At 56.4% G+C, this 14,601-nt stretch overlaps 2 protein-coding genes and 1 non-coding gene across 4 annotated transcripts in view; all 3 read right to left on the bottom strand.

Moving 5' to 3' along the window:
• Window positions 1–12,326, bottom strand: part of MED15 (mediator complex subunit 15) — a 45,873-nt gene extending 33,547 nt beyond the window's left edge. Inside the window, exon 1 of one of the 2 annotated variants that reach the window (XM_043489802.1) lies at window positions 12,152–12,326. In XM_043489802.1, coding sequence (XP_043345737.1) covers window positions 12,152–12,219 — 68 coding nt within the window. In that variant the 5' untranslated portion in view covers window positions 12,220–12,326. The remainder of the gene's footprint in view (window positions 1–12,151) is intronic. The other variant, XM_043489792.1, reaches the window with a different exon arrangement.
• LOC122424934 lies at window positions 2,435–2,541 on the bottom strand. Its single transcript, XR_006264621.1, has one exon. It is a non-coding gene; the product is annotated as a U6 spliceosomal RNA (small nuclear RNA).
• LOC122455053 (dnaJ homolog subfamily C member 15-like) lies at window positions 2,736–3,350 on the bottom strand. Its single transcript, XM_043489836.1, has one exon. The coding sequence runs from the start codon at window positions 3,340–3,342 to the stop codon at window positions 2,893–2,895; it is 450 nt and encodes a 149-aa protein (XP_043345771.1). The 5' UTR covers window positions 3,343–3,350; the 3' UTR covers window positions 2,736–2,892.
• Window positions 12,327–14,601: the final 2,275 nt, after the last annotated feature.

Below are 14,601 nucleotides of genomic sequence, written 5' to 3'. Positions count from 1 at the left end.
AGCAAGCTGGGGAGGGGCAGGCAGCCCTGCAGCACGGACAGGCCAGAGGACGCAGCCCTTGGCCAGTGTGGTCAGAGGCGCGGACCAGAGAGGGCCCGGCACACGGCGCCCCCTGCGGGAGAGGCCACTCGTGTCGGTGCGGCCCAGCACCCAGGGCAGGAAACGATGAGACGCAGCTGGCTTTGTCACCAGCTGCAAGCAGGCGCTCCCGGCCTGAAAGGAGGCCGCCTGCCCGCCCTCACAGCAGCTGGGAACCTGTCTCAAGCTACATCCCAGACCTTGACTCCCTGTTTTGTCCTCACATCTCTGTTGGTCTGACAGAGCTCTCCAGTTTCTGCTGGAAAGATTTCTTAACAGCGGATGAGGCTCAGTGAAAGAACCAGACCTAAAGAAGCTACCGCTGCTCTTGGGAGGGTGTGTCTTATTTGAGCTAGAGAAGCCACACAAGCTTCGTCATCTTCTCCACTCTGGATGTCTGACTCATCTAGGCACTGACCCCGGGGCTCCAGGTCTGGGACCACAGTGGCTCCCCAGGTTCTGGCCCTGAGTGCATCCCAGCCACCCGCCCCCCCCCTCCCCCGGGGGCAACCACTGGGTAAGGATGGTCTGTGTCAAGCCAAGAGCTTACGAAAGTGCTTATCTCACAGGACTTGTGAAGTGTTCGGGAGGAGCAAAGTCCTGTGTTCCAGAGATCCGCACTTGATCTGGGCACTGAGAATTACACGGTATCTGGGATGTGACTGAAAATAGTCCAGGGAGAAGGAGGTGAAACGCTGGTCCCATGATGTGAACTCTCCAAGTAGTGGGGAGACCGCACTCCCATGACCCCTACTTCTGTGAAGGGTTAGAGAAGTCCTAATGGAACTTTGAACAAGATAGGAAATAAAAGGGTCATCTCATCTGGTGCAAGCCTGCTCACACCCTCATCTGGTCAAAGACCCCGCCCTTGAACCACTGTTATAACCCTCATCAAATTCTCCCTGTGGGGAGGCGGGGGAACACACAGTTTTTTAAGGCAGGAGCACACTGTGTCCCCCTCTGCCTGGCAAAGTAATAAAGTATCCTTTTCTACTTCACCCAATCAGACAGACTGGGTCATTTCAAGCACACAGGAAGATATTGGAGATGTGTGAAGAAGGCTCACGTCCAAGAGTGTCCTACAGTGGGATCCTTCGGGCCCTTACACAGGGAGCGACCAAGTGGCCTAGAGGTCCTGGGCCTCTGGGACGGGGGAAGTAATAAGCCTCAGAAAACCTGCTCTAGTAACCAGAAGTCGGTCCAGTCCCTCCCCACCCAGACAGACCAGAAGGCTCGCTGTGCCTCAGTTCAGTTCAGTGGCTCAGTCGTCTCCGAGTCTGTGTGACCCCAAGGACGGCAGCACACCAGGCCTCCCTGTCCATCACCAATTCCCGTAGCCTACTCAAACTCATGTCCATCGGGTCAGTGATGCCATCCAACCATCTCATCCTCTGTCGTCCCCTTCTCCTCCTGCCTTGTTTTCCAATGAGTCAGTTCTTCCCATCAGGTGGCCAAAGTACTGGAGTTTCAGCTTCAGTCCTTCCCATGAATATTCAGGACTGATTTCCTTAGGATGGACTGGTCAGATCTCCTTGCAGTCCAAGGGACTCTCAAAAGTCTTCTCCAACACCACAGTTCAAAAGGATCAATTCTTTGGCGCTCAGCTTTCTTTATGGTCCAACCCTCACATCCATACATGACTATTGGAAAAACCATAGCTTTGACTAGATGGACCTTTGTCGGCAATGTCTCTGCTTTTTAATATGCTGTCTAGGTTGGTCATAGCTTTTCTTCCAAGGAGGAAGCTTATTTTATTTTTCTATTTTTAAAATTTTTATTAGTTGGAGGCTAATTACTTTACAATATTGTAGTGGTTTTTGTCATACATTGACATGAATCAGCCATGGATTTACATGTATTCCCCATCCCGATCCCCCCTCCCACCTCCCTCTCTACCCGATCCCTCTGGGTCTTCCCAGTGCACCAGGCCCGAGCACTTGTCTCATGCATCCAACCTGGGCTGGTGATCTGTTTCACCATAGATAATATACACGTTTCGATGCTGTTCTCTCTAAACATCCCACCCTCGCCTTCTCCCACAGAGTCCAAAAGTCTGTTCTGTACATCTGTGTCTCTTTTTCTGTTTTGCATATAGGGTTATCATTACCATCTTTCTAAGTTCCATATATATGTGTTAGTATGCTGTAATGTTCTTTATCTTTCTGGCTTACTTCACTCTGTATAATGGGCTCCAGTTTCATCCATCTCATTAGAACTGATTCAAATGAATTCTTTTTAATGGCTGAGTAATATTCCATGGTGTATATGTACCACAGCTTCCTTATCCATTCGTCTGCTGATGGGCATCTAGGTTGCTTCCATGTCCTGGCTATTATAAACAGTGCTGCGATGAACAAAAAATATGGAACGCTTCATGAATTTGCGTGTCATCCTTGCGCAGGGGCCATGCTAATCTTCTCTGTATTGTTCCAATTTTAGTATATGTGCTGCCCAAGCGAGCACGGAGGAAGCATATTTTAATTTCATGGCTGCAATCATCATCTGCAGTGATTTTGGAGCCCAAGAAAACAGTCTGTCACTGTTTCCACTGTTTCCCCATCTATTTGCCATGCAGTGATGGGACCAGATGCCATGACCTTAGTTTTCTGAATGTTGAGTTTTTTTTTTTTTTTCCTTTGAAAGATAATACAAAGGCAGACTGCTCATCTTTTATTATTACATAGCTTGGTCACGGAAGAAACGACTGTGGTCAGCACACGTATGAACATCACGCAGGCCATGGTCTACATTAATCTGCAGGACTGTATTCATAAGGTCCCCCTTTTCTCCGTCAGAGCGGTCCCTGAGTATCCATCAGTGTTTGGTGGTTGCTTCTAGCAAGTCTTTTGCTTCATTAATTTTGATTGCTAAGTAAGGAGATCCACCTTTATCTGGGTGATTCAAAATCATGATTCTCCTGTGAGCTGCTCTAATCTTGGCCTTGCTGGCAGATGGGCTTACACCCAAAATGAGACTCGCTTCTCGCCTACTCATTTTCTGTTCAAATCCTCCTCTGTAGTAGGATGAAAAGCTAGGAGTTGAAATCTTCTTCGCAGTTTCTGTGATTACTTGTCCTAGAGGTTTCCAGATCTGAAATGCGTAGCGACCTGCAAAGCCAAGCGCTGCAATACCCAGCCCCACAGCTATCAAACTTCTTGCCAGCCCGCGGTCTAGGTCGGCGTCCGACGGCTGGGCGGGGTGCTGCAAGGACCCGGCGTAGCGCAGGCCCTCGCCGGCGGGCGCAAAGCCTACCCGGGGAGCCATGGCGGCGCGGTTCCTGAATGTTGAGTTTTAAACCAGCTTTTTCACTCTCCTCTTTCACTTTCATCAAGAGGCTCTTAAGTTCCTCTTCACTTTCTACCGTAAGGGTGGTGTCATCTGCACATCTGAGGTTATTGATATTTCTCCCAGTAATCTTGATTCCAGCTTGTGTTTCATCCAGTTCAGTATTTTGCATGATGTACTGTGCATATAAGTTAAATAAGCAAGGTGACAACATAACAGCCCTGACATACTCCTTTTCCGATCTGGAACCACTGTGTCTAGCCTCCTGAGAACTGGAACCATGGACACACAAGTCCCAGCCAGAGTCCCCCAGGGCAGCGACTGTGGTCGTGAGAAAGCCACCACTCAAACTGAACTCAGAGTCTCATTCCACTTCAAAAACATGGGGCCGTGTGTGTACTGGCATATTTAAAATGCACACACATCAAGTCACATACCCAAAGAAGCAGGACTGAAGGAAAGTGATCAAAATGTCAGTAAGAGCCACCTCTGGGCAGAGAGAGCATGAAAAACACTCTGCTCCTTTGAAATCATCTGCAATGTTATCTGAACGGAATGAAGGGGCTTTGCCCACCAGCCCCACTGACTGAAACAGGAGCTGGAGATGGGCCAGCACTGCTGGGACAGGCTTCCTGCTCCCACATCCTCTCCCTCCGCTCCTCGCACGGCCCGCAGGGCCCAGTGCGGGGCTCCCCGCTTCCCCCACGGGCGGGCAGATGCCCCTCACAGCCTGCATGTCATCACTCGTGTCTCAAAGCCTCCCTCCTGTCGCCGCGTGAAAAGGTAACAAGGTGCTTGTGATGAAGGCAGCCTAACAGGGCGGCAACCCCTCAGAGCTGCTGGCAACGCCCACTGGCTGAAGAGCCTGAAGGCTGGCCTGGAGGCAGAGCCCAGAGAGCCCCTGCGGCGCCCCGGGGGACAGGACCGGGCGGCCGGGGGCGGCTCACACAGCCGATGGCTGTCAGGCTCAGTGGCAAAGTGACAGGGGTCGGGGGGGGGGGGGGGGGGCCCGCGCCGTGGGCCACGGCGGAGCAGCGCTCGCGGCGCGCACGTGACACTTAGCGGAGCCCGGGCCCAGGGGCGCACAGCGTGGTTTCCAAGGACGGCAAGTGCGGGAGCAGGCGTCTCCGTGGCCAGGAGGTCAGGGGGGCAGGGCCAGCTCTGCCCAGCTGGAGCACCGGGTGCCGGCCATTCAGGATGCAGCCTGGGCGGCGGATGGGCTCTGCTTCCACACACAGACACACGACGGGAGTCTGGGGGGCCCTGAGCGGCGCCTCAGCCCCACCCTCAGCTTTAGTGCCCAAACTGACCTCAGCCCCGGGCAGGGGTCCCCGCGTCCTCCCTGGGGTGACTCTCAGTACCTGACAGCTGTGAAGGGCCCCCGGTGGCCCACAGGGCTTTCTCTCCACTTGACAACAGGGGCTCCAGCCCACACCCGGCGGCCAGAGCACTTCCTCACACCGCACCTCTGATGAGGACGGAAAGGGAGTTGGAAAGAGAGAGAGGACGGGGTCAGCGGGGACGCACCTGAGCACTGCCCCAGCCCCGGAGTCCGGAGAGGCTTCGGAGAGCAGCGCGCCCCGGGCAGCGCCTTATGCCCCTGCCTGCCCCGCCCGGCCTGGATGCTGAGGGGCTGAGCAGAGGCCAGTGGGTCACACCCCACCCTGGTCCTTACCCTGGCCCCCAGAACAGGAGGAGCCTGACATCACCCGCTGCTCTGCACAAAGTCGGAGCAGAGCCCAGCGAGGACCAGCGAGCGGAGAGAGGATACACCCGAGCACTCTGCTGTCACAAACAGCCTCAAAAACGAAAGGTTCAAGCGTCTTCTCCAAGGATTCACTGTGCCAAGTTACTGCACCTGGATACACAACTCATTCAGTCAGAGTCCATTATTAACAGACCCCGCCTGGGTTAGCAAGGCATGCCTTCTTTTGCTTGCCTTTGGCAACACCCCACAGCTTGAGAGATCCCTGACCAGGGGCGGAATCCGCACCCTCGGCAGTGACAGGGCCAAGCAAGGGACCACCAGGCGTCCTCATGAGCAGAGCTTCCTTATCAAAGTGGGGGGTGCGTCCCCCACCCCTGGAGCTGTGGTTTCAAGGTAATCACGCCTGGGCTCCTAACTACCCTCCCCTGTCTCTGGGACCAGGTACTCCTCTGCTTATCTGCTAAACAGAACCATCCAGGAACAGCCTGGACTCCCATGTCTACACAGCTCCACACTGCTTTCCACATCCCTCCCTGCAGCCGCCCGGCGTCCCTCACCTGAGACAAGGCACCTAGGGGTGCGCGGGACACTGAAGTGTGACCAGGCCCTGCTCCCACAAACTTCTAACACTGCTGGCAAGGCAAAGTAAGTGACCACGAGTGTCGAAACAGCAAAGGCGAGTTCACCTGTCCCGTTCATGCCAGGATGCACCCAATCAGGGTGCGACAATCAGGGTCCTGAGGAGGAAGTAGGACCACTGTGAGCGGAGCCGCCAGCGGTCGGGAGGAGGGACGGTGCCAGACCTCCAGCAGGGAGAGGGGGCACGCCTGCAGCCAGGGGCGTGCGGCGGGCCCGGCGGGGCAGAGGCAGGGAGGCAGCCCGGACAGGCAGCTTCAGATGGGAAGCAGAAGCCTCTCAGCAGGGGTGGGGAGGGCAGAACCGCCTTCAGACGGCTGTGCTGGCACCGGGCTGGGCGAAGGAGGCTGCCCACCCTGACTCAGGGCACGGGCAACTCGCCACCTCACGGCAGCTGGAGGAGACCACGGCCCTCCCCCTCCTCCCTGCACACAGAGTCTACCTCTCCTTCAAGAGATTTCTGACTGCAAACAAATACATGTTGGCTGTTAAACTACACAGTACCCACGTGTACTACAAAGTACAAAGAAAATTAAAATCACTCAAACAACCAGCCAAAAGTAACGACTTAAACTCAACCTGCACCCGACGTCCACGGCTCGTGGGGACGCCAGCTTGCCTGCATCCCGCATGCGTGGTGCTGTGACTTTCTCAGACTCTGAGATGGGCACCCATTAGGGTGACCCACTGTCACCCCAGCAGAGGCAGGAAGCAACTGTGACTCAAGAACGTTCGTGATGTTCCTGCCTGGAGGGGCTCAGACCAGGGGGTGACAAGAATTCCAACAATCCAGATGTAAACTGTAGGTGAGGCAGTCATGGAGCACAGGGGGGCGGGGGGTGGGGCAGCCCACTGGGAGTCCTGGGAGGGCGAGTGGCACGGAGCCTCGTGCTGAGCCACGGAAGCAAGCAGGAGGCGGGGCAGCCATGTCCAGGGCTGGGCTCCCGTGGGCTCCCATGCCCAGAGCTGGGGCAGCCTGGCACGGTAGAGGCGGCAGGCACGCATGCACAGACTCTGGAGGAGGGATCCCGGCACGGAGCTGAGTCCACCGGCTGCCACCCAAACATTCTGGGCGTCAGAGTGACTGGGGACAGAGGGTGGAGTCCTTGAGGCGAGAGCTGACAAGCTGAAGCCGAGTGCTGAACACACAGGTGTGGCGGGGTCTTTACACTACTTGTTTCTATGACCCATTTTGAATTTTTAAGAAGCCATCAGAATTCCTTTAAAAATTGACCTTTTGGGTTCATAACCGACATCACTGCCCTGAGGGATGCTCTTCTGGGGCAAGTACCCCTTGTCCTTCACGACACTGTTGCGGTCCTTCCCACCCTGGAACGCCCACTTAGAGTCCTGGACCAGCCGCGGCCGCCAGGTCAGGAGTGGCACTAACAGCCGGGAAGGGGTGTGAGAGCTGCAGCTGGGGGGGCTGGAGGCGCTGCAGCCCATGAGGCCAAAGGCCAGCGGGGCTTGTGGTGCGGTGCCAGCCACCCTGTGGGGCCCACTGACCCACGGGGAGTGGCTACAACTGCCAACAGGATGCCCACTGGCAGTGGTCCCACCAAAGCGCTCTCGGCACATCTGGCTTGGGTTAACGTCCATCCCCCCAGTTTCCCCAGAGACGTGACCACTCTTTCAGAGAAAAGGCAGTTTGCCTCGAGGCGGTGGGTGAGCCAACAGGCCAGCTCCTGCAGCAGGGCGCAGAGCACGCCCCCATGTTTCAGCTGCCGTAGAGAAAACCCTGGGTGACGGAGGGCTCCCGTCCCCTCAGGTCACTCTCTCTCCTGGTCTAGGGGAGCAGAGCCAAGGCCCAGGACCCTGAAGTCAGCGTCTCACCAATCACGTTCTGGCTGCTTCAGTTGGACTTATGGTGACCAGACAGGGCCCCTGGCCTTGGGGCCCAGACATTCTGGTGGTGGGCTGTACCCAGACACCAGCCCAGCCATGTGGCTGACACCCGGCGAGGAAGAAAGTGATGGTCTCAGCAGCCTCCGCACTGGAGAACAAGGCCAGAGTCACACCACGGAGGCCTGGGGCTGCTGCGGCCTGTGGCCAAGCCAGGAAAAGCGTCGGCCAAGACTCAGCGGCTTCTGCCCGAGGGAGGGACCACAGGCCACAGGCAGGCTCCAGACGCGCAAGCTTCAGGACGCTCCCCTCCGTCTGCAGACCTCTCCAGACCCGTGCAAGGTGCTGTCTGGTTGTTCTCTTCAGCTTTTGTGCTTGTTTTATTTTGTTTCTGGGTAACAGCACTCGGCATGCTCCTTCCGATCTAGGCTGAAATCTCCGCACCTCCTAGGTCGCAGACCTGGATCTCCCACGTCCCTTTGGGGCTGTGGCAGAAGAGGCGGCTGACCTGTCACTGACCCCCACCCGCAACTCCCCTCGGCGCTCCCTCCCCGACCCTGGCCCCCGACTCGAGCCCTGACCAGGGCTGCCCTCCCCCAGCCCTCTCTCCTCCCCTTGGCATCTGTCAGCCCAGGGGACGTTCATTCACTCCACGCCTGAAGGTGCATCCTGCTGTACTCAAGGGTGGGAGGTATCAACACAAAACTCAAGACAAGTCTCTGGAGACGCTTAAGGCAGCATTTTCTCGCATTCACTGCTCACCCACCCTATGGCAGGCGGAGCGCTGCTCACTTCTCACACATGCTTGTTCTCCAGAAGCCAACAGACCGGACACATGTGCACAACACTAACCCAACGACCCCAGGAGGCAGGTCTAAGGCCCACAAAGGCCAGCTGGGGGCCCTCGGGGGGCTGCTCTTGCGGTCCTGCGGGGAAAGCAGGTGTTCCACAAAGAGCCCATCTGAGCCCACCGAGAGGTTCACAGCTACCCTCCCCAGAGGCTCCTATAAGCGTCACTGGTCCCTCACCAGCACCGGCCCCTCCTCCTGCCAGGGCCTGGGGTAGGGGCGTCAGGCGACACATCACTGCAAGCCCTCCAGCCCTGTGAGACAGCCTGCATGCCTGCCTCGAGAGATGACTGGAAAGGTGACGTGCCCAAGGTCACTCAGCTAACAAGTGGAGAAAGGATAGCTCCCAAGCTTCAGAGTGCGTGCTGGAGCCAGTCGCCCAGGACAGTGGTTGAGAGAGCGGCTCACACAGCCCCCAGGACGCCGCCTGCTCCTGCATGCTTCAGCAAGTGCTTCACACGCCAGGTGTTATTTTCACAGGATTAGAGTCTTGCAGGAAACTCAAAGGGCCAGAGACACATTACAGGGGGTGACCCACTCTAGGCAGGGTGGGCAGGACCTGGAGAATTTGATATTGAAGCAGACCTATCAACAAAGAGAAGGAGCTAGTCAGGAATACAGCAGGGGGAGTCTACACGTTGTGGAATTCTTTAAATACTCATGATATACTGTTTAAAGGGAAAGAAAAAGAAAGAATTTGGAACAGGCAAGAAGCTGAAAGCCCACAGAGGCTGGACAAGGGCGGGGGTTCAAGAGAGGTGGCAAGGCAGGGCCGGGCCAGCCAGAACCCTGTCCTGACGCTGAGGACAGTCACGAGGAGTTGTCAGCAGGGCAGTGGGGAGCAAGAGGAGGCACAAGTCGGGGAGTGGGGGGCTATGGAGAGGCTGCCCCGGCGTTCCTGCAAGGCCTGGGGACGAGCCCCACTAACGCTGCTTTCCACAGTGAAGTTGGGAGCTGCTTCTTCAGCCCGTGCTCTGAGCATGTTCTCTCCAGAGCGACTCAGAGCTGGGTGAGGGCAGGGCACTGCTCTCAGAGGCTCCCCTCCCTCTGCGACGTCCCAGTTCTCCACTTGGCTTTCCTCATTCAACTATAAACTACTTCCACTCAAAACATTTCCCAAGGGACCACCCTGGCGGTCCAGGTGCTAAGACTCCGGGTTTCCACTGCAGGGAGCACAGGTTCAATCCCTGGTTGGGGAACTAAGATCCCACATGCCCTGTGGCACAGACCAAAAAAACCAAACAACAAACTAGCAAACCATTTCCCAAGACAGCCAATTTTAAGCTCCAGCATAAACACTGTAGAAAGTCAGAAGTAACAATATGCCAGGTGTCCTGACCTTCTTTTGTAACTCTGTGAACACCATAAATCAAGGTACCAAGAATCACACTTTCAAAGTGAAACCCGGAGAGAAAAGAGAAAATCTGAGAACTGAGAACACCCACAGAAGTGAGGCAGACAGCCTCCAAAACTGCTCATCCTGGGCTCCCCATTGTGTCCAGGCCCTAACCCTGAATATGCCCACAGCAGAGGCAGAAGGGCCTCTTCAGATCTAATCAAGGCACTGACTTCAAAGTGGGGACAACATCCTGGATTATCCTGGTGAGCTCAATCTACTCTAAGCCACTAGCAGAGTATTATTTTTTTCTGGATGGGGCAGAAGAGCCCACCCTTGCTGGAGCTGGGCACGTGGGTGTGGGAAGGAATGGAGCCAGCCCCTGGGAACAAAGACAGACCGACCCTGGCAAGGTTAACAGTGAGGAACGATTTCGCCTCAGTCCTCCAGCTGTGTGGAACTGAATTGTCAACAACCTGAACGAGCCTGAAAGCAAATTCTACCCCAGAGCCTCCAGGAGGAAAGGCACCTGCCAACATCTTCATTTCAGCCCTGGAAGACCCTGGGGAGGACTCAGCTGAGCCCACTTCTGATCTACAGAAACTGTTGGGTAATAATACACCTCAGTTGTTTTTAAACAAAACAAATTGTAGGCAGCAACAGAAAAGTAATATCTAACCACCAAACTGGCAATAAAAAAAAAAGGGCCCAGGTTCTCTGGAAGCAGAAGGCTGAATCAAGAAGTACTCAGTCTGTCCTCATTAGTGGTCCCCCAGCCCTCAGACACTCCCCTACCTGCCCCACTTCAGGGACAACTCATTCCTTCCGCCCTTAAACTCCAGGCTTCCTTCAAGAGAAATCTCTGCCCTGGGGGCCTTTCTTCCAGGAGCCCAGAAGTGGGCCAAGCCTCAAGATTGCACTGAGTCTGTAACATGGGCAGAACCATCCCAGACAATTCCACTGCAGGGCCCGGCCAAGTTCTCCAGTCCCCACTGCCTGCCCTGGACTGCCAGCTTCCCTGCCTTCCCCCACTTCCTTCCTTCCACACGGTTGCACCCCACCCCCTCCATCCAGTTAGTCAGCAAGGACCATCCATCTGCACTCGCTCTCCTCTTTCCCTGGGACTGTCTTCCTCTTTCAGTTTCCAGCACTGTCTCATGCAGGCCTTTATAAGCGCTTGCCTGACTAGGTCACTCCTCAACGATTTTCTGGAGCAATGAGAAAGACAGGGCTCTAGGAGGGGCAATTCAGGCATGAAAAATGACAGGTCCCCAGACACCCAAGTGCTCAGAACTCTCGGAATGGCCTTCCTGGCCTCTCTCCTGTTCTTGATCCGCCTGGGGTGGGAGGGTGGGGAAATGGAGGGATCTTCCCAACTCCCGCATCTCAGCACCTCCAGGCAGGCCCCGTGCCAAACAGAGGCTCACCTCCCCAGAGCTGCGCTTCCACCACTAACTGGCCGCCCCCGTTCGCCCTTGTTGCATGATCGTCTCCTGAACCCCCACGACTCAGCCTAGCAGAGTACCACCCCGCTGCGCGGTGGGGGCTCACTCTCTCCAAGCCTCAGCAGGCGGTGACGGCCCTTCTCACTCCTACTCGTCTTTCTGGGGCTCGATTTCTGCGTCGCCTACTCCCCAAGGCTGCTCCTGGCCTGCTCAAGCGAACTATCAATTCCGGTAGGAGAAAGCCGGCGCTGTAACTGCGCCCCGAGGCGGCGGCGCGTCCCCCAGGAGCAGGGGCTGACCCTCGCCGGCCCGGCAAGCTCTAGCAGAAGGCAGTAAACCCGCAAGCGGCAGCTGCGGAAAAGCACGAGCTCGGCACGCCAAGCCCCCGGGCGACAGGCAGCCCCTAGCCTCGAGGGGTCAGCAGCTGAGACAGGGAAGGAGGCAAACAACCCCAGCTCTTCACGCCCACTCCCGACCGAAGGTCGCTTCCTGACGGCCTCTTCCTGTCACCCTCCGGCGAAGCCCGCGGCGGGGAGGGGGTCCCCCGCAGACTCCCGCCCCCACCGCCCCTCCCGTCCGCCCCCTCCGCCCTCAGGCGCTTCTCCGAGGAGGAATCGCGAGGCGCCCAGCGTTGTGGACGCCGCCACGGGAGGCCCCAGGCTCCTCCGTCCGCAGTGGGACGCAGAGGGGGGAAAGGCCGCCGCCTCCGGATCACACGAAGGACGAATGCGAAAGCTCAGGATGATGACTCAGAAGCCGGGGCTCGCCCGCTACAAGACTACGACTCATGAAGGCGAACCCGCAGCCCAGAGGGGAGGGAGGGGTGGGCGGCGAGGGCCGCGTCCCGGTCCCCTCCGCGGTCCGGCGCCCAGGACCCAGCCGTCCGGCCGCGCCGCCCCCCGCCGCGAGGAGAGCTGAGGAGAGGGCTGAGGGGAAGGGCGGGGGTCGCGCCGCTGCCCCGGCCCCTACTCACATTTGGCTGACCAGCTTCTGCCGGAAGGCGGCGCTCCGCCAGTCGGTCTCCTGCCCCGAAACGTCCATGCCGATGCCCCACTCCCACCTCCCGCGCCCCGCTCCGCTGCCGCCGCCGCTGCCGCCTCAGTCGCGGAGCCAGGCCCAAACCCGGAAGCCGTCGGCGGCGCCTCGGCCGCGCCGGAAGAGGAGAGGGGATTGTGGGAAATGGGGGCGCGCGCGCGCGCTTGTGGGAAATGGAGTCCGCGGGCGCCCCATCCCCCGCCGCGCTCCGGGTCACCTACTTGGCCTGTGGCCCTACTGTGTGCAGGTCCCGTGAGCCCAGGGCATCCGCACCGCTCGGGGAGGCGGCGCGAAGCCGCCCGTTATCTGAGCGGATGCCTTGGAGACACTGTTTATGAGAGATTTTTCAGCACCAGCTCGGCCCTTCCTGCGGCACAGGCTTTCCCGTCTGGCCCAACAGCCTTGTCCGTGGAGAACACAGTCCAGATGCTCACCAAAGGCACACGAACGTGCCGAGTGGAGGAGGCAGGGGGAGCCGGAGGCGAGGCATGCGGGAATGGACCAGGGGGTGGGGTGGGGAGGGGGTGAAGCTTTAGGATACTCTTAGGAGGATGAAATTTCTGCCGGATTGATCCTATGGGGCCTTGTCTGTGCCCCTGGGGAGGGAAGGCAGGTGACAAGAATCCTGAGCCCAAGTGGACCACAAAGGCTATTGAATGAATGAATGAATGAATCACCAAGATGGGCCTCATGGAACGTGGGCTGAACTGACATCTACCGATGCCTACTAAGCGCTGGGCCCAGGAGGGGCTGTGTCCACTCTGTGTCCGTGAGCCCCAGACAGGAGTAGGGGACAGGGGATTGGGAGAGGAGGCAGTGAGCAGCTTCCCTAGAGGGGCCCCTCTTGTCCTCAGGTTTCAGGTCTTGCAGTGATGGAGAGCTGTTCACATTTTCAAACTTTTTTGCTCTCATTCTTTCAAAAATAATTTTTAAAAATTCTGTCCTGGGAATTCACTGCCAGGCCAGCTGTTGGGACTCTAAGCTTTCACTTGACAGGGTGCAGGTTTGACTGCTGGTGGGGAACTAGGATCCCACAAGTGTCCAGGTGAACAAAAAAATTCTGTCCCTGCGGTGATCAACTTTTGCTGGTTTGCCTAGGACCTCCCAGTTTTACCTCCTAAAGCCCATGTCTTGGCCACCCTCAAGCTGACTGGAATGGTTCATTGCCCTGTCTCTGTCCCTCTTGCACGTTTAATAAAACTGAGATCCAATACACATATCATATACCTCACTCTTTTAAAGTGTGCTTCAACTAACCCGTGTTGTGTGCTAATTGTGTTCAATAAACCAAGTGATTCATGAATTAAATATTGGTTATGTATATTGTATATCTCCAATTCAGTGATTTTTTTTTTTCCTGTCCTTACTGTTGCTCCCTGTGACAAAGAGGCTCAGAACATTGTCAAGAATTTATCATCAAGATAAACTTAAGTGCTATCCCCTTTGGTGTTTGCTACAGACTTCTATTTCTACTTATCCCTTTGTCTGGGGTCCAGAGGTGATGACAACTTGGTTAGAGTATGGATGGTGACTATGGAAAGAGAGGCAGAGACAGCCACAGACCTTCTGGCCTCAGGGAGAGAGGGGGAGAGACAGGAAGGTAGGTCCTGAATGGACTCTGGGGAGGAAATGGCAAAGGAAGCTGAAGCTGACTGGAGGCAGGATCCTTTCCCAAGCCACCCGAGGTGCTGGGCCAAACCTCTGCTCTGCTGGTTCCCGAGACCACCTTGCCATAGCTGGACCCTGTCACTAGCCACACATTTGGTGGATACCATGATGGGCCCTGCAGGAGGCAGGAGCTGGAAGCCTCCCTCTAGAAAGCCTTGCACACCCTCCTGGGGGCTCTGGCCCTCCCCTTCCAGCCTTGCACAGGGACCCCTCTAGTCCCTCTCCTCACTCTGGTGCTTAATCCTGGAAGGTGCTGGCCTGCCCCTCCTGAAACCACACACTTCAGATAGGGGACTGGACCCGGCCAAAATCCAGACTGAGCCTCGAACCCACTGTCTCTTCATTGGAATTGCACACCTGGTCTCAGGACTTAATGAAGCTAAGGTTATGTCTCCAGGCAGGAGGAATTCAGCGAGAGGCAAAGTGACAGATAAGAAATGGATTTATTTAGAAAGAAACACTTTCCATAGATAAAATACAGTTCCTCTCGAAGGGCAGGAGCAGTCCCAAAATATGTGGTGGTTAGTTCTTATGGGCTGGGTAATTTCATAGACTAATGAATGGGAGGGTTATTCCAACTGTTTTGGAGATTGGGTGGGGATTTCCAGGAACCAGGCCACCACCCACTTTTTGGCCTTAGATGTCAGCCTCAGGAGGAGGAGGAGAAGGGGACGACAGAGGATGAGATGGTGGAATGGCATCACAGACTCAATGGACATG

This window comes from Cervus canadensis, chromosome 1, assembly GCF_019320065.1.
Source record: "Cervus canadensis isolate Bull #8, Minnesota chromosome 1, ASM1932006v1, whole genome shotgun sequence".
Classification (NCBI taxonomy): domain Eukaryota; kingdom Metazoa; phylum Chordata; class Mammalia; order Artiodactyla; family Cervidae; genus Cervus; species Cervus canadensis.
Note: the sequence above shows the minus strand (reverse complement) of the source record. Positions and strands in the feature narration are given on the sequence as shown.

Bases quoted from the DNA above. Each gene is read 5' to 3' on its own strand.
- LOC122455053 (XM_043489836.1), bottom strand. From the start codon at position 3,342: ATGGCTCCCCGGGTAGGCTTTGCGCCCGCCGGCGAGGGCCTGCGCTAC.